This window comes from Artibeus jamaicensis, unplaced genomic scaffold, assembly GCF_021234435.1.
Source record: "Artibeus jamaicensis isolate MK-2021 breed Jamaican fruit bat unplaced genomic scaffold, CSHL_Jam_final scaffold_612, whole genome shotgun sequence".
Lineage (NCBI taxonomy): Eukaryota > Metazoa > Chordata > Mammalia > Chiroptera > Phyllostomidae > Artibeus > Artibeus jamaicensis.
Window position 1 is genome coordinate 287573 of NW_026522049.1, and position 22541 is coordinate 310113.

The following is a 22541-nucleotide window of genomic DNA, read 5'->3' on the forward strand; positions in this document are numbered from 1 at the left end:
CACAAAAGGCCTGGACAGCGAGAAGCTCTTGGCCTAGTCAGGGGGTGGAGCTTCCGAGAGAGCCCGGCCAAGAGACCCCCTGCCAAGATGTGCTGGGGGGAGGGTGTGTGTGTGTGTGCAGGGGGCAGCTTCAGGAGGCCTCATTTCCCTACCAAATTTGCAGGCAAATCTGCACACCTCGTGAGACTCTTTCTTAGGGCAAAGGCACCTGACATGCTGACCAAGCCCCCCCCCAGGGGACCAGGGGACTAGGGCTGGGACAGGTAGAGGCCTGGGTGCCCCTGGGGGCTGGAGGGTGGAGGGTGGGCAGGGCACTTCCCCCCTTCCCCGCACACTGCAGGGTTCTTGGGAAGAGGACCTGACCGCCAGACCATTTTCAGATATGATGGAAGTTTTACCAACATTGCGTGAAGCTGATGCCGTATGATGTTGTATGGGTAGTTCCTTATACATTTGTTCATTCTGATTTTGTAATTTTTTAAAAGATCTTACTTCTTTTTTAGAGAGAGGGGAAGGGCAGGAGAAAGGGAGAGAAACAGCAATGTATGATTGCACTCGAGCGCCCCCTATCGGGGACCTGGCCCGCACCCCAGGCATATGCCATAGACTGGGAATTGAACTGGTGACCCTTTGGTTTGCAGGTGGGGCTCAATCCGTTGAGCCACACCAGCCTGGGCTGATTTTATACTTTTGTAGTTTTAGATTTTGAAGCCATTACTAGTATGGGTTTTTTTTTGGTTTTGGTTTGTTTTCAGGTCTCAGACATGCGTTGCAGGCCCTTGTCAAGTTCCCAGTGCCTGGCCCTCGTTCTGTGAATAACACAGAAGAGGCTGTGCTTTGCGGGGTGGGTGGCTGGAAGGGGCCTCGCTGGGTATCGCTGTCCCACCCCAGCAGCCACGCTGTAGAGATGACAGGACCAGCTCACTCAGTGACATCATGAGGACACACCAAAAGAGTCCCGGAGACACAGCCTGTGAGCAGCTTTCTGGAGACACCTGGGTTTCCTCGTCTGAGGGTGAGCCAGCCAGAGCACCCTTAGAGTGAGTACCTTATGGACAACCCACAGTCATCTATTGGTCCTAAAGGAGAAGCATAGCCTTGAGGGAGGAGAACCCAGGACAAGAAAGTTTGGAGGAGGCAGGCAGAGACTTTGGATGCTTGAAACTTCCCAGCCCGGTGGTGACTTGGAGCTGGGCAGACATCTGTGCACGCTGGCTCCCAGCCACCGTTCTGCCTGGATCCGCTCCCAGCTCCCAAAACCCTGCCAGGTGGGTCCTCTCTCTCCTCCCTGTTTTTACAAACGAACAGAGACGCCATGGAATCCTAAGCCCATTAATTGGGCCCCAGAGCCTGAAACCTCTTAACTCCTCTGTCTACACCTCGAGGCACCTCAGGGTGGAGGAGGGCGGGGGCTGTTCCTGGATCCCCAGTCCCTGGGCCCGCCACCCCCTACTGTGGGCGACCACATGGTTGAGCTGAACAGTGGGAAGCAGAGCACTGTGTGAGAGTCACCCCACCCGCCCTTCACGGAGCTCCCGTGATGCCCCAGGTCAGGGCTTTGCCCTCCCTCACCTACGTTTCTTCTGAGGGTAAATTTAAACCCCTGTTTATTTGCCTGATTTCAGAATCGTCACCCATGTCCCAAGTTGTCCTGGGCTCTGCCTCCCATCCTGTACACAAAACCTTTGTCTCCTTATGCAAACGCCCAGGTTCCTAAAAGCGTCTGGCCTAAGAGGAAGGTGGAAAGAGAACACGTCACTGGAAAATTACAGCAGCGCATTTCTTTGTATTTGAATACTTCCAGGACCTCGTGTTGGCAGCCGCCCGGCTCTGGGTCTGACCCCAGCCCCTCGGCCTCTTTTGCACCGTCGACCACCTTGGTGTCTGGGAAAGCCGTGGACTTCTCAGAATGGCGTTTTCAAATGTGCAAAATGAAATGCTGAGAACCACAGCGGAAAATAAATTATACTGAAAGGTGGTTGTCAAAATATTTGCGATATACTGATACGATGTGCTGTTTCTTTGCGTGTTCAATAACAAGATCCAGCATGGGGTCTAATGGCTGTCATTTTGAGGTAATCACGAGCAAAAACGATGTCTCCAGATGTCCTCAACAGCTGTCACGGGACACGGAAACCTCTGCCATTTGTGTTGGTGGCTGAGCCATGCGGGGAGGGGGGGGGCGGTGGTCGCAGTCCTTCCCAGCTTGGGACCGGGACTTCCGTTCTGACCCAGCGTGTGCCTGGCTCGTATCTGTGGCGGGAAAACCAAGGACCAACTGCATGGTGCATGGCCACCTCCCGAGACTCCGGGCTGGAGTCCACACCTCCCTGTCAAGGCCGGACATTAACTGTCCATAAAAGTGACGTTTACCCAGGCTGGCCCTCCAGAAACACTTGCTGTGAGCCTGTGCTGACAGGGTGACCTGCAGGACTTCACTCCATCCGCCCGTGAGGCAGGGGGACACCACGTCCCCCGGGGTCCAGGTGTGGATCACGACCCTCAGACAGGGAAGGTGCTGCCCAGGCTGAGGTCCCGGCGCTTCTTGCCCCTGCCTTCCCGCTGAACCACACCCGCCGCACACAGGTGTGTGTGACCTGAGAGCACCACGGTGTAATGACAGTGGACAGTAATGATGACAATGGTTACCGGCTGGGGAGGACCCAGAATTGTTCCACACCATCCTCATCACCCTCAGCATCCTCATCATCAAGGTAACGGCCAATTCTAATCTGTTGTTATTCCCAACACTAAGGACCTAACAACAGGTGGCACTGTGGTCCCTGTTTCAGAGACAAAGACACTGAAGCCCAGAAAACCTGCTGTCTGCTCGACATCATTTAGCTGGTCTGCCAGAATCAGAACCAGTGAAATAGGGCTGTAGCACAGCCATTATTTTTTGAAATGAACTGTTTTCTTGAAGTGGAACGTGAGCCTAGAAAAGTGCATAAACCGTGAGCACGGGGCTCCATGAACTTTCCCAAAGCGAACGCACCCATGTCGCCCGCCCCTCAGACCGGGATCCAGGCAGGACATCACCGCACTGGCCGCTGCTCAGCCTGGCCAGTCGGGGACGCCCCGGGGGCTATGACGGCCTCATGCGTGTTACCATTTCGAGTGGTTCTGTCTTCTTTGCACTTACATAGATGTTCCCTCGTTCTTAACCATTACGCTGCCACGCTTCGTCCCCATAACGACCCTAGAGGAGTCTAGAAAACACATCTTGAGCCCTGGCTGGTGTAGCTCAGTGGATTGGGTGCTGGTCTGCGAACCCAAGGGTCTCTGGTTCGATTCCCAATCAGGGCGCACGCCTGTGTTGTGGGCCATGTCTCCCAGTAGGGGGCGTGTGAGAGGCAGCCACACATTGATGTTTCTCTCCCTCTCTTCCTCCCTCCTCTCCTCTCTCTCTAAAAGTCAATAAGTAAAATCTTTAAGATCTTGAGAGGAAAGGGGAATTAATCAGCACGAAAGTTCACCAAAATGCAAGTGGCTTACACGAGGGAACCGGATGTAGAATTTAAGTCCAAGGTTCTGTGGACAGTGGCCCTGCTCTGGACTTCAGTCAGGGCTGGCGTTTGGGAAGGAGACCAAGCCCAGCAGGGCAATGTCCCTGCTGTGTGCGGGTCAGGGATGGCCTCCCTCACTCCCTGGCTGTAGAGGTGCCCCTCCCCCCAGTGCCACCAGCCAGCCCAGAGGTGACAATAGGGCTCCTGTGTGCTGCTGACGGTTGAGGCGTTTGAGGGCCCAGGCAAATGAGCGGGCGCACACATGCAGATATAGAGGCGTGTGGGCTCGGGCCTGGGCCCCCGCCTCAGCACTCGCCAGAATGGAGGGCAGCCCAACGCAGCTCTGTGGGGGCCGGGGGCCCGAGGAGGCGGGGGACAGCCAGGCCGTGACCCAGCTGCAGGAGCTGGCCCTGAGGTGGTTCATGGAGACGCAGGCCCCCCTCATTCTGCACCACGGAGCCCTGCCCCCCTGGTTTCACGGATTCATCACCCGCAAGTAAGGCTGCCCCTGTCCGCAGCCCTTCGGGGCGGAGAAGGTGGTCCGGGAACTGTGGGACGAGCCTGACTCCTGCCCCCTCCCTGGGCTGGGCAGGGACCCCGGGAGGCGGTGGGTAGGGGGACAGAGTGGGGAGCACCCCGTTCCCCGGGGCACCGGCCCCTGCTCTGCATATAGACTAGGACTCGAAGGGGCTCTGGGAACAGGTGCGTTCGGGCCAGCTCTGAAGGACTTGAGGAGCACCTAGAGGGCGTGACACTGAGCACGCAGGTCCAGCAGCGTCAGCCCCGGGTGAAGTGGGGACTGTCCTGTGGGCGCACAGTTACCCCAGGAGTAAACGCCAAGGTGCGGGGTTGGCACTCTGAGTGGGCTGGCCCTCCAAGCCGTCTGGCCAGCCCTCCTGGCTCGGGGAGGCCGGTCCTCGGTTCGCATGCTCTGCTGGCACTATCTCGGAAGTTCTCGCTCTGTCGCTTGCCCCGAACACTGCCAACCCTGTCGCTGGCCCGGCGTGCATACAGCAGGCACTCCGCAACCGAGGAGAGTCCGTGGCTCAGGCACGCCCCGGCCTGCGGCTGCCAAACCAGGTGGCAGCCGGAATTTCCCACCGTGCCTGCGAAGTACTTGGCACCAGTTAGAAATTAGCCGCAGACACAGCGGCCTGGGGCTGACGAGGAGGACAGGACAGGGACTGTCACGTAGAGCGCGTCCCACACTGAGAAGGGACCTCGCAGACCTGGAATCCGCGTGGATTCCTTCTCACTGCACAGCCCTTCTGCTGGGTGGCCAGGTCAGGGAGGCTGTACCCAGGGCTGGCCCGGGGACATGTGGCTTCAGGACTCCAACCCGGAGCCACTGAGCTGGACCTGGACAGACCCCAGAAGGGCGGAAGGGCTGAGCAAGTGTGCGGAGGTCTGGGGGGCTGCCGCCGTGCTGGCGCACCCCCTGGGCAGAGACCCCCCAAGCCCAGCTCAGGGCGTGTGCTCTGCCCAGGCAGGCGGAGCAGCTGCTCGGGGACAAAGCTCTTGGCTCCTTCCTCATCCGCCTCAGTGACCGGGCCACCGGCTACATCTTGTCCTACAGGTAAGGGAGGACTCACTGTGCAGGTAATGCTGTGCAGGTAAGCAGAGGCCACCCCCCCCACCCCGGCCCGAGCCGCCTGGCTTTCCTGGGCCCTGGCTGCCTCACTCCCTCACTCTCCGTGTTCGGGGGACATTTCTTCAGCAGCACTGGCTGCGTGCCCCGCTGGAGTCCCAGCTGGCCATGGGGGTAACAGGGCAAGGGCAGGGAAAGGCTTCACAGGGGAACCTTGAGCCCAGGATAGAAGGAAGAATAGCAAGTTGCTAGGCAGAGAGGGAGGTCTGCCTGGGGTTTAGGAAGCGTTTCCAATAGACAGGACTGCATGGGCAGAGGGCCAGGGGCGTGGGAGACCAAGGTGTCGGCAGGGCCGCTGCCTCGGAGGGATGCCTGGGAGGAGGGCGGGTGCAGTGGGGGGGGCTGGACCCCCCTTTATGGCAGGGCAGGGTCCATGGTGGGGTGGGCCAGGCTGCCTCATGCGGGGCCGGATCTCATTCTTAAGACTTTGGTATTTTGTTTGTCCTGCATTTCTCACTATTTTCATCTTCTAAAATAGTGGGTTATAAGCCTTGATGATTGAGTTTTGTGGTGCCCTTTAAATTTTGCACCAAGCGGGGTCCGTCCCTCGCCCCACCTCACCCGGTCCTGCCCTCCCCGGGCCCCTTTAGGCATCCCGGGAGCCTAGCCCCCAACCCTGCAGGCGCCGCCTGGAGCCCGAGGGGTCAGGCCAGCCTGTCTGTGTTGCAGGGGCAGCGACCGATGCCGGCATTTTGTAATCACCCAGCTCCGAAACCGGCGCTACCTGGTCTCTGGGGACACTCAGAGCCACAGCAGCCTGTCTGAGCTCGTGTGCTACTACCAGGCGGTGCAGTTTGAGCCCTTTGGGGAGACCCTGGCTGCAGCCTGCCCCCGGGTAGGCACCCCTCCGCCCTGGGGTAAGGGTGGTGGGTGGGTTGCCCAGGTCTGGGGTGTGCACACCTTGGGGCCACCGGCCTTTCCTTCCCTATTTGCTGCTGCGCGGGGGCACGCACCCCGAGGGTCACAGCCCCCATTTGAAAAAGGGAGACTGAGGCAGTGTCTTCCCCACGCGGGCGACCCGGCGAGCACGTTTCACTCCCTAGCCAGCAAGCAGTCTCCAGCAGGCGCTGGAGTCTGGGCGGGTGTGAGACCTCACTCCGCTGTGCCCACTGTCCCCAGCTGGAGGACAGCGATCTCTACGACGCCATCACTCTGGGCCTCCAGCAGACCAACCTGGGCCTGGAGGACCCGCCTGCCACGGCGCCCCCCACGGGGGCCCCAGACAAAGCCAGCGGCCCCCGACCCCCTCCTAAGCCCCAGGTCTCCTTCCTGCACATGAAGAAGACCAAGGACAGGAGCCCCGAGAATGTGTCCAAGGAGCAGAGCGTGGAGGTGAGGACTCTGGGTTCCGGGTGCGCCCACACACAGGCCCCTCGGCGGACCCCCGGGGGGCTTGCCCTGCCGTGCATGGCCTGCGCAAGGCAAGCCAAACTGGGTCACGTCCTGTTCGGCCTGGCCTGTCTAGCTGGGTGATGTGGGGGCAGCGTCTGATCTCTGGGAGCCTCGTTTGCATTCCTGAGGTTCCCACGAGGCTTGCCTGAGAGAGTGGGCACAGGACGGCTGGGGTCTGCGGTAACTGTGGCTGGGGGAGGGGTGTAGGGGTGTAGCACCGTCCCTGATGCTCTTCCACAGCTGCCTGCAGGGGTGTAGGGGGCGGGGGGGTGGCTCAGAGGCCCCTCTTGCCCCCGCGATCACGGCGCAGGCTGAGACCTTCCCCAGCTCCTCACCGGTCACCCAGGGCCTCCACCTCCTCCTCTCAAGCCTCTGGAGTCCCCGCCTCTGCTCCTCCTCTCCCTCTGACTGGAACTCTCTCCCAGCCGCTGCCTGCCCGCTTCGCTCTCGGTGCGTCCCGCTTCCGGCTCCCACGCCACCTCCTGGCACAGGCACCCAGGCCGTCCAAACGCCCCCTTTCCCGCAGGTGGCTCTGTCCCCTGTGACCCTGCTTCGTTCCTCCTCATTTCCGGCTGGGACCAGACAGCATGTTGCCTGGTGACGAGTGCCACGTCACAGTGACGGGCGATGCACTGTCACCTCTCACCTACGACCACTGAGTCCAGACACAGCCCGGCACCGAGCTGGGGCGAATGATTAATTTGGGGGGCATTCGGAAGGTTCTGGGTTCCCGGGGAGCAGGGGACCACCCCAGAGGCAGGAGGAGCTTGGGTGGTAGGGACAGCTGGTGACCCCAGACTTTGAGTGAAGACCCCTCAGAGTCCTGCATGGTTGCTGGCTGGGTCCTGAACTCATACCACCGGCCCTGTACCTGAGTCAGGTAAACCGAGGCCAAGTCGGGGTCGCAGGTGGTCTGAGAATGCCTCGGTTTACCCATCGGCCTCTTGGCGGTGGCATCCTTTACAGGTTCTCTGTCCCTCTCTCCCCAGCCCCCCACCGGGGTGCCGCCCTTCCCTGGGAGGGGTGCCTCCCATCCGGACCAGCCCCTTGATGGCCCCAACATCGTTTATGCAGAACTGAGGAAGAGGAAGCAGGCACAGCTCGGTCTGGGCACAGAGGTGGCCGGCAGGCATGGGCCACCTCCAGCCGGCAGCCAGGCCGGCACCCCTGGCAAGGGGTCCCCGAGCAGACTCTCAGACGGAAGCCAGGACGGGCCTGACAGCCCGGGGCCGGCCCTCTCGGGGGGCAGCCCAGACCAGGGCCCGGCCGTCTCTCCCACTTCCTGGGGCCTCCTCCTGCCCCCCCGTTCTGAGCCTGGAGGACCCTCAGCTGCCCCCTGGAGCCCGGAGTCCCTGAGGCCCGGCCACAGGGCTTGGCCCGGCTCCCCCGACAGCGCTGTGGACACCTATGCACTGCTCCTGCAGGAGCCCGGTGACGTGCCGGACCAAGGCGGCAGCACCTACGAGGAGGTGCCGGTCTGCTGGGGCAGCCCCACCAGGCTCCTGCTTCCTCGCGCCGGTCTCCCCCGCGGCAGGCTGTCCGGGACCACAGACTGTGCCTATGCCAGGGTCTCGGCGGCCCCGGAGCTCCTGGAGCCTGGTGATGCCCCCCCACACACACCGGCAGCCAAGAGCAAGGAGCCTAGACAGACACACAAGGTGGGCTCTGTGGCTGGTGGGGGGGGGGAGTGGCAGGCAGTTTTCAGGGAGCAGTTGGTGGTACACGGGACCCGTGGCCCTCGGGCAGGGGCAGGGCAGGCCACCCCCTCCACCATGGGTACCCAGAACTTTCCAGCCCTCACATGGGCCCGGAGGTGGTGGGGGAGGCTGCTGTTAGACTTGGTGTCAGATATCTGCTTCCAGGCCCTTCTGAGGTCTTCACAGCACACCAGGGTCCCTGACCCTCCCTCTTGGCCACTTCAGGCGTCTCTGAGCCCCTTAAGAGGTGGAGAAAGGGCTCCATGTCTGACTCGTCACAGCTCAGCCATTCCCCGGCCATGTGGCTTTGGGCAAGAGTTTCCCCGGCAAGAAAAGGCCACCAGGCTGAGTGAGACGCATGGTGGGCTACCCAGCTAATTCAAATTCTAAACAAGGGATTTTATTTTAGCATGAGTATGCTCCTAATACTGCAAATCATTCATCCCCTATCCGAGATGAAATTGAACGGGTATCTGTTACTCCTACTGCCCGCCTATAGGAGGCGCTGGTCCTCAGGCTGTTTGCGGGACAGCTGACCCGAGCAGCGATTTTTCACCCGCTGTGCCTCGGAAATGGTTAAACCACGTGACACGGGACTGTTTAGTTGGGGGCACTGACCTCCTTTCCCTCGAGTAAAAAAAATGACAACCGCCAGCAGAACAAGAGCCATCCGGGGTGAATGAGTCAAAATTATACCCAGCTTTGTCAGATCAGCAAAAAAATCTATCTTCCGGTGTGCTGCAGAGCTTCAGTAATTAGTTTCTGTGCGGTGAAATGCCCTAGGTTGAAAACCGCTGGCCGAGAGGACAGGGTTAGGCGCCGGCACCAGCTCAGGGCACAGCCCTGAGGTCCCTCCGTGAGCAGAGCTGCTGTTTGGACCACTTCTGATAAGAAAGGAGGGGGGTGGTTCCTCGGCCCTGGGCCCCAGCACCCCCACCTACACCCGGAGCTGATGAGCAGGCGGAGTCCACTCCGTGTGGGGACAGCCCCTGACCTCCTGCTCCAGTTGGAAGGCCTTCCTTCAGGGAAGCTCGGCCAGCCCCTCCCTCGGGGCATGGCTGTGGCCAGGAGGCCCTCCCTCCCCTGGGCCCGCGGGCAGATCCAGCCCAGGGAACAGGCCCAAGAACTACGGTAGCCACACCCAGGGCTGGGCTGCCCCGGCCACAAGGCCCCGGTGGCACCATGTGCAGTCCACCCTGTGCCACCTGGGACATCAGTGCTGGGGGTCTGGGCACCCCGGGGACCCCGGGCTCCAGCATCCTCTCCCTCCTTGCAGCCTGACAGGCTCCGGAAGCTGTTCTTTGCGGACAAGAAGCACAGACCCTGACGGCCTGGCTCCCAGCAGCCCACACCGTGGGTCTCCCAGTGCCCTGCCCTGCAGGGGTCCCCAGGAGGTTCTCACTCGCCCAAAGGCGCCCCTCAGACCGCCCCAGCCTGGGACAGAAGCAGGCTCAGAGACACAGCGGGAGGGGTCTCCCACCCCAACGGAGGAGGGGGACTCACGCTCCTCCCCTGAGACCCAGGCTCAACAGATGGCCTTGGCCTCCCAGGAGCCTCAGGGCACCGGGCACTTGGCCTCTCAGGACCTCCCTCAGGTCAGGTGGCTCTGCCTGGGCCCCTCTCCCCTCGGACCCTTTTTTCTGTTCCACCCACGTCCCCGCCTCCCTGAGGGTGACTGTCCACCTGCTGCTCCCGCCCACTGCCACAGGCATGGGAGGCACCCGACTGGTGGCCTCCCCGCCCATCCTGGGCAGAGCAGGTTTGGTCCCCACTGGTGGGCACTGTCCCCTGGGTGGCCTCGTGGCCGTGCAGCGCCCCCGCTGAGAAACCCGTGCACCCTGGGGGGGCACCGTCAGGACCGAGTGTGGCTGCCAGCCTGTGCCCAACATTGTCACCGGAAGGATGGCCGTCACGGAGGAGGTGCACACATCTTTCACCGGATGTCCGTCTGTCCTGCGTGTGGCTCTCTTGAGGATTTGGGCACCGAGGCACCTTGGCTCCAGCCCTGAGAGAAGAGTCGGCGCCGAATCGGGAGGCAGGCCTAGCCCAGGGGAGAAGCGCTAAGAGCGGCGGGCTCCCAGGACGAGGGCCAAGGTCCCGACACCGACAGACAGACACAGACACAGGCAGGGGGACAGCTGAGGGCTTTACTAGCAGCAGTTCGAAGATGTGCGCACAGCACTCACCAGGTTCCCAAGGCTTCAGGTGGGGAAGGTCGGGAGATGGGGACAGGCTGCAGCCCAGCTGTGGGGCTGTGGCAGGACTGCACAGCCATTAACATCTCCTCTTTCTTTCTCTTTGCCCTGGTGACCAGGATGTGTTTCCCGCACGTGGTCAAGTCAGTCCCCCCAGCCCGTTGGGTGCTCTGTCTTTCCCTCCCATGGGGACATTTCTGAGGCAGGAAAAGTGGGTGCAGGGGAGGGTGGGGGCCCAAGGGGAGGCTTATAAGGGGGCTGTGTGTCCTGGGGCCGAACCCCAGGGGAACCTGGGAAGGGCCCTGCTCCTCACCTTCCCCCTTCCCTGGTTAAGGATTTTCTTTTTTGCTCAAAGGGCCAAGATATTGTTCGTGGGTGTAAACCCTGGAGGCTGCAGCTCCTGTGCTGGGAGCTTGGAGGTTACAACTGTGTAGATGGCCGAGGAGGACGGTGGGCTCTGGGGCCTTGCGACCCTGGCCAGGGCCTCAGATCCGGATGTGGAAGGTGCTGGAAAGAGAGAATGGGAAGAGGGGGTCAGGGCCTGGACAGTTCTCAAGGGGGACGCAGGGCCTGTGGTTATCAGCGCCGAGGGAAGGATGGCCTGCAGGCCCGGCTGTGGCTGGCCCTGCTGGGGACGGGGGACCTCTCAGTCACCCCCCTCGGGAGCCGGGCTGAGACCCCACCTCCGTGGCCTGGGACCCCACTGCTGCTCTGAGTGGTGACAGGGCCTCAGCCCCGCCCCGGGGGCCCAAGGAGGCTGGGTACTGGCTGCCGCTGCCCACGCAGCCCCGGGCTGCACCTGAGGAAGTCGGGGGACTTGGCGATCATGTCCTCGAAGTCGGACAAGCCCAGCTTGCCGTCGCCGTCCAGGTCGGCCTCCTCGATGACCTTGTCACACACGAGCACCACCTCGTCCTCCTCCAGCTCCGACTTGGTGAGCCGGGCCAGCGTCATCTCTAGGTCCTCTTTGCAGATGAAGTTGTCGGTGTTGAAGTCTGCAGGGGAGGCGGGGCCCACTCAGACTGGGCCGGTCACGCCGCGTCCCCACCCCCATGCACCCTGGGGACTCTGGATTCTCATCCCCTGCCGGGCATGACGGAGGGGCAGCCCCATAAAAACCTGCCCCCAACCAAGACGCGTCAACCACCCACATGTGAAGCTTCCTGGGAAATTGGGTGGGTCCTCACCCCGCAGTGACCCTGTGGTCCTTGCAAAGCTCAGAAATCCCAGGCCCAGGGAGGCTGGGCTCCTGAATCTGGGCAGAGGGCTGCTTGGAGGATTCTGCCGCGACTCTGAAGCCGCATATCCTCGATGGCACCCCGTTGCCCCGGCCCCCAGCCAGACTCGCCGGTCAGAAGACGCAGGCTCCCCTCAGGAGGAGCCCATGGCTGGCCAGGGCGCACAGTGTGGGGAACTCAGTGTCACTCTGCTGGGCAACAGGCCTGCCACAGCAGCTTCAGTGCCCTTCCGACCGCTTCCCTGCTGGACGACCAGGTCCTCGCTCGGACGCTGCGTCTGCCTGGGGGGCCCTTCGCACCCATCGGTCCAGCAGACGTCCACTCAGCCTTCACACTGTGGCTCCAACCTCACCTCCCGGTGGGGGCTGCTGCCTAGACACAGGGCTCCCTCTAAGCAGCCCCCTGCCGCTGCTCAAACCCCGACACCATGGTGGTGACAAGGGGCCTCACTGTCTCCATGAGCGCAGCAGGTGCCAGCTCACTGGGTTTGCACAGCAAAGCGGCCCAGTAGGTGCAGTGAGAACCCCAGGGCAGAGATGAAGGAATGGAGGCGTGGGAAGGACAAGTGACCTGCCTGAGGTCACATCCCTGGCAGTCAGTGTTTCCTCTCGGAGCCCAGCCCCCCAACAGGTGCCCACTCTGCCCAGCTCTGCACCCAGGCCTGTGCTGACTGACGGGCTGGGGAGAGGGGGACACCTGTGTCTGTCTTGCATGAGGACATTGGGGTACAGCAGGGGGCGACCCTTGTTGGAGGGTGGGCCCCATCTCCCCAGGGACAGACACTCCCAGCCCAGGTGAGCAGGGAGCCCCTCTCTGCAGCCAGCAGCCTCGCCCAGAGGCAGGGCTGCAGGGTTCAGGGCACCAGGGGTGACGGGAAGCTTTTTAGGAACCAGCGACCTCGGCTGGAGGGCAGGGCGGGTTCTGTCTCTGACGTGCAAACACAATGGGGACCAGATGCATCTAGACCTAAGTCCTCTAAATAAACATGAAACTCCCCGTGTGAAAAGCAGGGGCCCTGGTGCCTGGCTGATCAACGTCCCTGGGGACAGGACGTCTTTTGGAGGCTCTCCGGGCCAGGACAGGTCTCAGTCCCTCCCTGGGCCTTGCTGTCCCTGTCCAAAGCACTGTGGAACGGCCAGGGCTTTGCCAGCGCCCTCTGGTGGCGGTTTGGGCAGTGACGGGAGGGCAGGGCTGGCAGGAGAAAAGGAGGCTCACCTCCCACAGCCTGGGGACCTCTGGGCGCTCACTGTTTGGCTGAGGCTTCCGCTCCAGCCCCAGCCTCAGCTGATGCCCCAAGACCCTTCTGGAACACAGAGCTGCCCTGCCCCACTTGAAACCTCCGTGGGCCCTGGTGGCCTGGGCACCAGGCCCAAACTCCTTGACGGGACCCCACAGCCCGGCCCTGGGGGGCACCACATATCCTCCTAGGCCTCACTGAGACCTCTCTGCACGTGCCCTCTCCTCCCCACCGAGGTGGGGCGGGTCCCTCCTCTGCTCTGAGGGCCCCGTGGGGTCTCCTGGGCACCAACCATCAGTGCTGGCCACCCTGCTGGGCAGGCATTCTTCTAAGTCTCCCTGGTGTCCCCAAATCCCCCGGGGTGGAAGCCAGCAGGAACTGGATGGCCCACTCACCTGAGTACCCCCCCCACACACACAGTGGCAGGGGCCCCCAGTATCCGCTCCCCCCGCAGGCCCTCATTACCGTAGATCTTGAAGGCGTAGTTGGCCTTGAGGTCTCGGGGGGCCGACTCGCAGAGCACGGAGAACATGTCCACGAAGTCGTCAAAGGTGAGGTTCCCGTCGCCGTCCTGGGAGAAGGACTCCACTATCCTCTCCTTGAAGGGATTCTCCTGGACACAGAACCGCGACAGTCTCCCAGGGGCCGGTTAGCTGGGAGAACCCCAGGGCCAGACTGTGACCTCGCTGGGGCGTTAGGTCCCGTTGTGTCACTCAGGTGAGCACAGAGAGCTGGGCCGAGCCAGGGCGTGCTCCCTGGAGGGTGAGCTCTGGGGAGGCGGGGGGAGGGGCAGACCCAATGCTCCGGGGACCCCACGGGGGCGGCCTCCGCCTTGATGTGTGAGAGCAGAGGGCGTCCCCAAGCAGGCGCAGCTCAGGCTGGGCCAGGCCAGGGCAGTGGGAGGCAGGAGTGAGACCCACGAAGGACTGGATAACTGGACGGGACAAGCAGCAAGTCAGAGAGCACAGCAGACCCCAGGCTGGCCATCGCCCAGCTCCTGGATTCTCCTAGACCAGTCCCGAGGCCGCCGACCCCCTCCTCACCCCAGATCACTCGGGGACACCTCCTGGAGGCTCGGGGACAACCACCTGCCTCCGGCCTGAGTGCCCTCGGGCCTGGGCTCAGTCCCCTCTGCAGGCCGGACTGGGTGACTGCGCCAGGCCGAGACTGGCCTCACTGTCCCTCAGGACTGAGGTTATGACTGGGGCACAGGCCTCTGTGGATACCATGTGGGGACCTCTGAGTCACATATCTGAGGCCTGGCGAAAGCTTCTTGGCAAAGTCCCACACAACAGCTTTTTGTGCCCCAAAAGCCTCCTCCCTGGCGGAGGGCACTTCACATGCCATTACGGGTGAGGAACTCATGAACGACATCTTTATGTCAGATACACATGTGGGTCAAGGATCCACCTGGGAGCTTTCTGGAAAAACACGGCCTTGGGTCCCCAGACCTCCCAAGCCTGAGTAGGCGTTTTGACAAAATCCCCAAGGGAGTCCTTGCAAGTTAAATCCAGAAGTGATGCCAAGGATGACCCAGCTGTGAGAAGCCACAGCCAGACAAGGCGGGAGAGGAAAATGGTCTGAAAAAGCTGAGGAAGAGCTGTGAAAGACAGCAGACTGGCCACTTAACAAGGGGGCAAGCGGCCCTGGTTGGTGTGGCTCAGAGGATTCAGTGCCAGCCTGCAAACCAAAAGGTCATGAGTTCGATTCCCAGTCTGGGCACATGCCTGGGTTGCAGGCCGGGTCCCCAGTAGGGGGCGCTCAAGAGGCAACCACACTTTGATGTTTTTCTCCCTCTCTTCTTCCCTTCTCCTTTCTCTAAAAATAAATAAATAAGGGGCAAGCAGGTGACTGCCGGCCCAGAGCCTCGCACACTGCTCATTTATTCACACTGAAGGGAGGAAACTGAGGCACAGAGAGGTTCAGGGTACGTTCAGGGCCACACAGCCACGATGGGCAGCCCCTCACCTACCCGGAGCTCCGGCATCTGGATGATGAGGTTCATGGGCACATGGACGATGGGGCTCTTCCTGTAGTCCATGGGGACGAGGTTGGGGGCCAGCTCGTAGAACCTCGCATGGAGCCTGGGAGGGGAGCAGAGGAAGCCCTGCAGGGGGCGTGACCCCACGCCCAGGCCGATGCCCCTGCCAGCTCCCCACCACTGGGCTGGGGGCAGCCTGCTTCGACGCCGCTGCAGGGTGACGTAGCAACAAAAGCCAAAAGCTTTCATAGTCTGCACACCTTCTGACCCAGGAGTCTCTGTTAGACATTTATGCCGGGAAATAATCCCAGAGGTGAGGGTTGGATGTCACCGTGTCACCGCCGGGCTAATATAATGGCAAAACGCTGAAAATCAAAATGTCCAACTAAATGCATTATGGAGGTGGTGAGATCATTTTTTCTTTCTTATCTATTTTTACCATTTGCCTAAAGAAAAGCAATTTTAAAGAAAGGACTACACACCACAATCCAAATCTTCAATAACTACACACGAAGGGAAGATATTGGCAAAGTGGCGTACCCAAAGGTTCAATCTACTGAGGGGTTTATAGTCATCATTTCAAGGGCAGCGGGGGAGAATAGAGGTTATTTTTTTTCCCCTCTCTTGACTGACTTTATTTTCTAATTTTTCTATGGTCATGTATCACATGTGGAATAAAAAAATTAAGAGTGAGTAAAACAGATGATACGAAGTAACGAATAGGCAAAGACCCAGGGGCGGCTTGCTGGGGGGGGGGCTCTCTCTGTGCTGCCGAAGGGACAAGGACTTGGCCCACTTATTATGGAGGAGGTGGGGTGCTGAGCTCTTACCTACAGGAGCAAAGGTGGCGGAATGGGGGCTGCCCACCCGAGGTCAGCGTGGAGGTGGAAGGGCTGTGCCTCAGGGAGCAATAGGACCCAGGCGGGGGGGGGGGGAACGAGGGCAGAGGAGAGAGGTCCCTGATGCTTATCTGCGATTCTGATTCTGTATCTCTGAGCTGGGCCCCGAGCTGCCATGAAGAACCTACAGCTCACCTTTCCTCCTCGCCATCCGGTTGGTGCTCGGGGTGCGGCTCCCCCAGAAACCCACCTGGATGGGGGTGGAGGGAGGCGGAGATGGGGAGCAGTGCTCAGAGGTCCTGGAAACAGGGCCTGGGTCAACCACCCGCCCTGCCTCTGGGCAGGGCTCTGGGGCTGGGAGCACAGTCCCATTTGATAGAAGAACCTGAGGCTCAGCGAGGCTCAGATGTCGCCCGAGGCTGCCCCAGACCTGGGAGGAGGCAGCGGAGCCCAGGTGTGCTGATGCCAAGGCAGGTGCGGTGGTGGGGTGTCCTTGCCCACCAAGGGGGCGGGGAGGAAGAGTGGCCTGTCTGAGCCGAGGGGTCGGGGCAGTGGCCCCCCACAGCCCTCTGGGGAAGCCACCACCGGCTCCCACCCCAGCCTGCCTGTCAACCTGCGGGGAAAGTGATCCCGAGCCCTTGAGGCTATTAGTGCCACCCGATAGCCCAGGCAGGGGGCCAGGTTTCCTGGTGTTCTGTGTGCCCCGCTCACCATCTGGTCCTGGCTGCGCCCTGAGACTGCCAGCCCCTTCATCTCTGTCTAGCCCCAGCCCCCCAACTCCTAAAGTAAAGGGGTATCCTGGGAAGGGAAGACACACTTAGGGGACAGCCGAGGGCAGTGGGGCATCGCAGAACATTCAGGCTCCCAGGGGTCAGAGGTCATCAGAGCCACAGCCTGAGGGCCCTGAGGGGCCCGGGGTCTGACCAACAGGGACCCCTCATCTGAGAGGCCCCAGGACACAGGGAATCAGCAAGGGGCCTGGAGTCTGAGGCCCCATCTTCAGTCCCTAGCTATGTGATGCTGGCCACACGGGGGATAAAGTTGGATTCTCCCACTACAAGGTGACAATGAAGATTACATGAACATGTGCCCGAGACCACCCACCACACAGCCGGGTACACGGCCAGCAGATGTTCGATTCCTGGCAGAAAAATGTGGGTCCAGGAGGGGCGGGAGGTTCCGCCACTGGGCTCCTGACAGAGACGACCTTCCGCCCTTCTTCCTCGGCACAGCCTGCGCCGCCCCACCCGTCCCCCAGGCCCCGCCCCTCGGAGGGGCGAACAGAATCACACTTACTTGAGGATGTCATTCTTATTGAAGAACGTGCAGTCCTGTAGAGAGAACATGCACCATCGGTTGAGCGGTCCCAGCTCCTCCTTCCTCAGACCCCCCCACACAGGCGGCCCTCGACAGTGCTGGGGTCGGAACACTCTCGGCCACCCAGCCCACTGGGGACAGCAGTCTCGCAGGTCCAGAAACCGCCTGAAGCTCTGGACCTGACCCAGGGGACTTAGTGCAGGGACACAGCTGTGAGGGAGAGCATCTAAGGGGTCGGAGGGGCAGTGGCTGGGAGGCAGCCTCCACCACAGCGCCAGCTGGGAGAAGGGAACCTCATGCTCCGAGACCCAGAGTCCCAGACACGCAGACTGTGGGGGAGTGGGGATCAGCACCTTCCTGGCAGCAAAGCCACAGGAATCGACAAGGTCACATCGGGAAGGCAGTGGAGAGGCTGGTGAGGGGGGTGGGGGGAGAAGATGGTGGCAGTGAGTGACTGGAGGCATCCTGTGGACAGGGGAGGGACATCAGCTGTTTTCAAAGCCACTTGGGTGCTGCTTGGTGCCGCCCAAGCTGAGGACCACACCTCGCAGTCCATGGGGGTGGAAGGGCTGTGCCCCAGGGAGCAACCGGACCCAGCTAGGGGGCAGGGCGGGGGCAGAGGGGAGAGGTCCCCTGACCGTTATCATGATTCTGACTCAGTATCTCTGAGAGCCTCTCTGGGGCCTGGTCCCAGGGGGCTCTGACTATCCAATTCTGTTGCATCCTCCTCCCCAGCCTACGGGAGCCCTCGCTGTTTCCCGGGCAGAGACGGGACCCTGAGGCTCAGCAAACTGCAATTCTTTCTCCTTGGAAAAAGTTGCGTGCGAGGGGTGATGCTCAGTGTCTGCTGAAAGAAAGAGAAAGCAGGGAGGGAAGGGGTGGGGTGAGAAAAGCAAGGGGTTGTGGCAGAAGGTGTGGGTGGCTGGAGTTGGACCTTCTGTCCGCACGAGACTGAGGAGGCCTGGCCAGGGCCCTGGCGGTGGAGACGGGAGGGGTCCCCAGGGAGGCTGAGTTACGGGACGCATACTTCACTGATCAGCTGGAGGAGCAAGCAGCCTGGGGTCTGGGCAAGGCAGCCAGCAATGCTCTGGAGCTTGAGGGGGTCTGGGGGATGGATCTGCAAGGCAGAGAAGTGGTCTGGAAAGAACCCTGAGTCTTAGGGATCACTGCCACCTGGGGAGGGAGGACAAGAAACCCTGCGGATCACTTGGGGAGCAGCTCTAACTTAGGGTGGCCCACAACCCCTGGGCTGGCCTAGTGCTGTCTGGAGAGTCAGGCGAGGGGGGGTCATGTGAGGCTCTCAGGTTTCACGGCTCTCAGTTCTCTCATCCCAGCAGCCTGGCAGGGTCCAGCCAGGCTCTGGCAAAGGAGCAGAACCCAACCAGGGGCGGGCTGCAAAGGGTAACCCGATGCCAAGCTGGTCTGAGTGGGAACCCAGGACCCTGCCCCCACGGGGCTACTCTTTACTCCTCAGCCTGGTCTACCTGCTGACCTGTGCTCACCTCTGGGCATTTACCCAAGCTGTGCCCTCCACCTGGAACCCCTCCTGCCGGCCCCCATAAAGCAGGCCTGCTTCAGGGCTGCCTTATTTCTGAACCTTCTAGCAAAGCAAAAGCCCCTTTCCCTACAGGTCTCCCACTCCCACTAGCGCCCTCCCCTGGCACACACTTCCTCCAGTGAGGCTGCACTGGAGGCAACTGTCCCTCCTGATGAAAAAGGATACACACAACCCCACCACCCCCAACAAAGAGTGAGCCAGGGATTCATGATTCAGATTCCCCTGTGAGACCCATGGCAGGGTCTTGAATGGGTTTGTTTACATGCTTGTAAAATGGGGCCAATTATCCACCAGCCTGGGATGGAAGGAGCTGACCATAAGTAAATGCAGGAAGTACAATGCCCGGTATGCAACAGGCGCTGCAGGAATGTGTGGGTCCCCATTCCTTGTCAGGTCCTCATGGGGAGCTGGGAAATCTGTTATTCACACTAAGTCACCCAGGAGGAGGGGCTTTCATTTTAGGGCTGCCCACGGCAGAAGACCCACATTTCAAGACCAACACCAAATACTTATTCCTGACGGCGACGCGGGGCAGCTGTGGAGGCCCTGCAGGTGGCATGTCCCCACAGCGCACTGCACACAGGCGACAGCCCAGTCAGGGCCTCTGCCTGAGGGAGTCGTGGGGGAGTCACCGGAATGGGGCTCTGAAGGATGAGAGCCACCCCGGAAGGGCAGGCACCTAGAAGCGTCATCGGCAGCTCGGTCTCCCATCTGGGACCTCCAGAGGAACGGTCCAAGGCGTTTGTCTACAGGGTGCTCAGTGGTTGGGGGAGCAGAGTGACCAAGTATGTAAGGCTGGTAACAGGTCGCCTTCTTGCTCCACTATTTCCATGCTGGGCCAGAGGAAGACTCCCCAAGGATAAACAAGACACCTCAACTTAACAGCCACTTTTGGGGGCTGATGTACCTGACTCCCAACCCAGGTAGGACGCAGCTCGGCTGTGCTTTCCAGAGGCTCGCCGTCCCGGGGAGGCTTGAAGTAGCGGCCCACCCAAGGTCATGCTCCGGGTGAAGGCAGAGGCCAGGAGTGACCCGGGAAACCGGCAGCGATGGGAAGACGCGAGCGGGGGCGCGGGCTCACCTGGTAGTTGTCCAGCTGCTCATCAGTGAAGATGGTCTGCTTGTTCCCCATGATGCGCGCGGCCAGCCGGGCACCGCCTCCCACCGCGCACGACGAGCCCTGCACGCATCCCGCCGCGCAGTCCACTGGAGGGGGTGTAGTCGGGGCGAGGCGTGGTCTGGGCGTGGGGCGGAGTCTAGCTATGGGGCGTGGCTTGAGGGAGGGGCAGCGCCGGGGCGGGGCGGGGGCTGAACGGGGCGTGGTCCCCGAGAGGGGAGGGCCTGAGCAATGGGGCGTGGCGGAAGAAAGATGCTGGTCCTTGGGTGGGGCGCGTTGCAGCTCCTCTACGGGGCGTAGGCTGGGAGAAAATGCCTTTGCTGCTAAGTCCTGCTCCTGCTGGTGCGGGCGTGGCGACCCCGGCACTTTCGGCAGCGGAGTTGCAGGCGCGCCGCGGAGGGTCTAGTGTAGACACTTTCGAGAGCTACACGGGGACGAGCTGAGGGACCTGGCTACCCTGACCAAGCGGCAGGGTATGCCAGACTTGTAAGCGCGATCCTAGTCAGGCCTTTCTCCCGCCTGTCCCTCACGGAGAAGGAGGGGTCACCCCGGCTGCGTAAGGCACCACTAGCAACAAGGCAGGGCATCTCAGGCCCCTAGGCCTCTTAGGTGGGAGAACAAGATTTGCTCGCTTATCTTTGAATCCTTGAACACAGACCAGAGACTCGGAACGATTTAAAAGACTTACTGTGTGCAGAGACTAACTGTGACAAAGGCCAGGGAGTTTTCTGGGGCTTTTATGCAAATACAGTCCCCACCAAGTGCCTTCCAGGGATCCAGCTCACACTTGTGTTATTTCTAACCGCAGGGCAGCCAATTCTACAGGCATTATCTCCAACTCACAAACGAGGACACTGTGCTGGAGTGGTTCAGTAACTACCTCAGGAGCTCATGGTTGAGAAGAGGCAGAAATTGTCTGGACTCAGAGGCCGTGTCCTCATCCTTTGCTTGTATTGGACACGTGGGATAGGGGCCTCAGACCTGGGAAAGAAGTTAGTATATGTGACCAAGAATTCAGAGAATGTGGGATTTTAGAGTAGAGACAGGCCTTTATAAGATTCCCCCAATCTGCACTTCCCCCTTCTCCCATGTTAGAGCTGGAGAAGTTGAAACTTCTCCAAACCACACAATCACTTTTTATAAAGGTTCTCTTTCTTCCCCGTGAACAGGCCAGTGTTCTGTGTTCAGAACATGCTCTGGCACATTCTCTTACAATTGTTAATCTCTGTTCATTTGAATTGCAGCCTTCTGGGTTGAAAAGCTAGAACTTCTGCAGAAGACTGAGTTTTCATTTCTGGAGTCTCTCCTTCCACAGATGAAAAAGAAGCACCACTCTGACTAGAAAAATTCCATAAGAAACTCCTTTTGATCGCTGCTACTGAAACTGGAAAAGACACCAGAGTTCGGGCTGCCTGTCACTACCAAACCCAATAAACTGAGACAGGGATTGAATCTTTATGGGTGCTTTATTCAGATGACCAGTGATCTGAGAAGATGGCCAGTTCATACCCTAACAGACCATCTTGTCTCGTCTTCCCAGGCCAAGGTTTTTGTAGCAGGGAATAAAGGTATGGTGAGGGGTTTTGAATTTCAGGGAGGAGTTAATTGTTAATTGGATTAAAAAAAAACACACAAAACCTCCAGCATTCTCCCCCTGGGTAGTGGTCTTAAGCTGTGCCCCAGGCAGTGGTCTTTAGCTGTGTCCTGGGCAGTGGTCATCTCACCCTGGAGCACAATGGCTCAGATATCATCTTGAATTGCTTGCAGTCCTCTGGAGGAACAAAGGTGGAACTGGAGTCCGGGTATGCGCCACCCTGGAGTCAGGGTGGGGCATACCTTCAGTTCCTGGAACAAAGCTTTTACATGCTTTGATTACTAAGTTTATTACCTATTACTTAAAATTAAATTTTCCATATCTTAAGTCCCCTATTATTGCTAGTGCCCAGAATGAGGCTCTCTCTGGAACTAACACAACAATGCTGTGAGGAGTTCCCATGTTACAGATGAGAGGAAAAGTGACTTGCCCAGCACCATTCAACTAGAAAGTAGCAAAGCAATGCTCAACCTCATTCTCTGACTCCAAATCAAGTGCTCCTGGGGTTCCCAGATGTTGGGTGTGGTCCCCAGAGAGACAGTGTGTGTATTTGTTCCTGGGGATCATGGATGGAGGGACAGCAGCATTGATTATCTGCTCTGTGCCCATTTACTGGAGATTATTCCACAAATGCTCTTAAGTCTATAGAGCTTGGTGTCCTAATCACATCTCACAGATTAAGAAATCGTCTCAGAAAGGTGACTTGCCCACGGTCATGCAGCTGGTAATCCGTGTGTTTAAATCTGGGCCCTGACTAGCGCAAGGGGACACGTCATTACCGCTTCTATAGGCTTTGAGAATACAGTGCACCACGGAACAAAAATCCTGCCCTCTTGGAATTTACCCCTGGGGAGGAGTCAAACAGTAAACAAATAAATAGGTGAAATATACATGGTACGTCAGCGAAATAAGTTCTACAGAAAAATCAGTGAAGGGGCATAGACAGTAGGGAGGAGAGGGGTTGCCATTTAAAATAGAGTGGACAAAAAAGGCTTTACGTTGGCCTTCAGGAAAATGCAAATCAAAGCCGCAGTGAGATACCACTTCGCCCACTCTAGGAAGGATGTCTATAGTCAAAAAGGCAGATAGTAAGAAGTGACTAGCAACTGGAAGTCTCAGAGCCACAATCCTACCTAAATGGTGAGTCAATGAATGGAGGAGCCGGAAAGCCTAGAAGAGCCAAACCGCGCAGCTTCCGGGTTCTGGCTGCCTACGTCACCAC

At 59.8% G+C, this 22541-nt stretch overlaps 2 protein-coding genes across 6 annotated transcripts; one reads left to right on the top strand and one right to left on the bottom strand.

The window, feature by feature from the left end:
• The first annotated feature begins 3737 nt into the window (after nucleotides 1-3737).
• Nucleotides 3738-10684, top strand: SH2D7 (SH2 domain containing 7). The gene is made up of 6 exons (XM_037155945.2): nucleotides 3738-4002; nucleotides 4993-5082; nucleotides 5824-5989; nucleotides 6274-6486; nucleotides 7536-8204; nucleotides 9520-10684. Exons 1-6 carry the CDS (start codon nucleotides 3827-3829, stop codon nucleotides 9568-9570), a joined length of 1365 nt encoding a protein of 454 aa, XP_037011840.2. The 5' UTR covers nucleotides 3738-3826; the 3' UTR covers nucleotides 9571-10684.
• A 90-nt stretch (nucleotides 10685-10774) lies between these two features.
• Nucleotides 10775-22530, bottom strand: CIB2 (calcium and integrin binding family member 2). 5 transcript variants are annotated; one of them, XM_053658985.1, is made up of 9 exons: nucleotides 22453-22530; nucleotides 21364-21496; nucleotides 19690-20706; nucleotides 18078-18167; nucleotides 17030-17064; nucleotides 14886-14997; nucleotides 13379-13526; nucleotides 11238-11433; nucleotides 10775-10945 (listed from the first exon to the last, which is right to left on the bottom strand). In XM_053658985.1, the coding sequence occupies exons 3-9, from the start codon at nucleotides 19738-19740 to the stop codon at nucleotides 10924-10926; spliced, it is 654 nt and encodes a 217-aa protein (XP_053514960.1). In that variant the 5' UTR covers nucleotides 19741-20706; nucleotides 21364-21496; nucleotides 22453-22530; the 3' UTR covers nucleotides 10775-10923. The 5 variants fall into 5 exon arrangements, with proteins under 5 accessions (XP_053514960.1, XP_053514959.1, XP_037011854.1 ...); XM_053658984.1 differs by lacking the exons at nucleotides 18078-18167; nucleotides 21364-21496 and adding exons at nucleotides 15929-15983; nucleotides 17404-17462 and having other exon boundaries at nucleotides 22453-22516; XM_037155959.2 differs by lacking the exons at nucleotides 18078-18167; nucleotides 21364-21496; nucleotides 22453-22530 and adding an exon at nucleotides 15929-15983 and having other exon boundaries at nucleotides 19690-20094.
• Nucleotides 22531-22541: the final 11 nt, after the last annotated feature.

Coding starts and splice junctions, on each gene's coding strand:
- CIB2 (XM_053658984.1), bottom strand. CDS start 19,740: ATGGGGAACAAGCAGACCATCTTCACTGATGAGCAGCTGGACAACTAC. Junction 17,463..19,689: donor AGCAGCTGGACAACTACCAG/GTGAGCCCGCGC, acceptor CCCCCTCACCAG/CCTCTCCACTGCCTTCCCGA. Junction 13,527..14,885: donor TCCAGATGCCGGAGCTCCGG/GTAGGTGAGGGG, acceptor TTCTGTGTCCAG/GAGAATCCCTTCAAGGAGAG.
- SH2D7 (XM_037155945.2), top strand. CDS start 3,827: ATGGAGGGCAGCCCAACGCAGCTCTGTGGGGGCCGGGGGCCCGAGGAG. Junction 5,083..5,823: donor GGCTACATCTTGTCCTACAG/GTAAGGGAGGAC, acceptor TCTGTGTTGCAG/GGGCAGCGACCGATGCCGGC. Junction 6,487..7,535: donor CCAAGGAGCAGAGCGTGGAG/GTGAGGACTCTG, acceptor CTCTCTCCCCAG/CCCCCCACCGGGGTGCCGCC.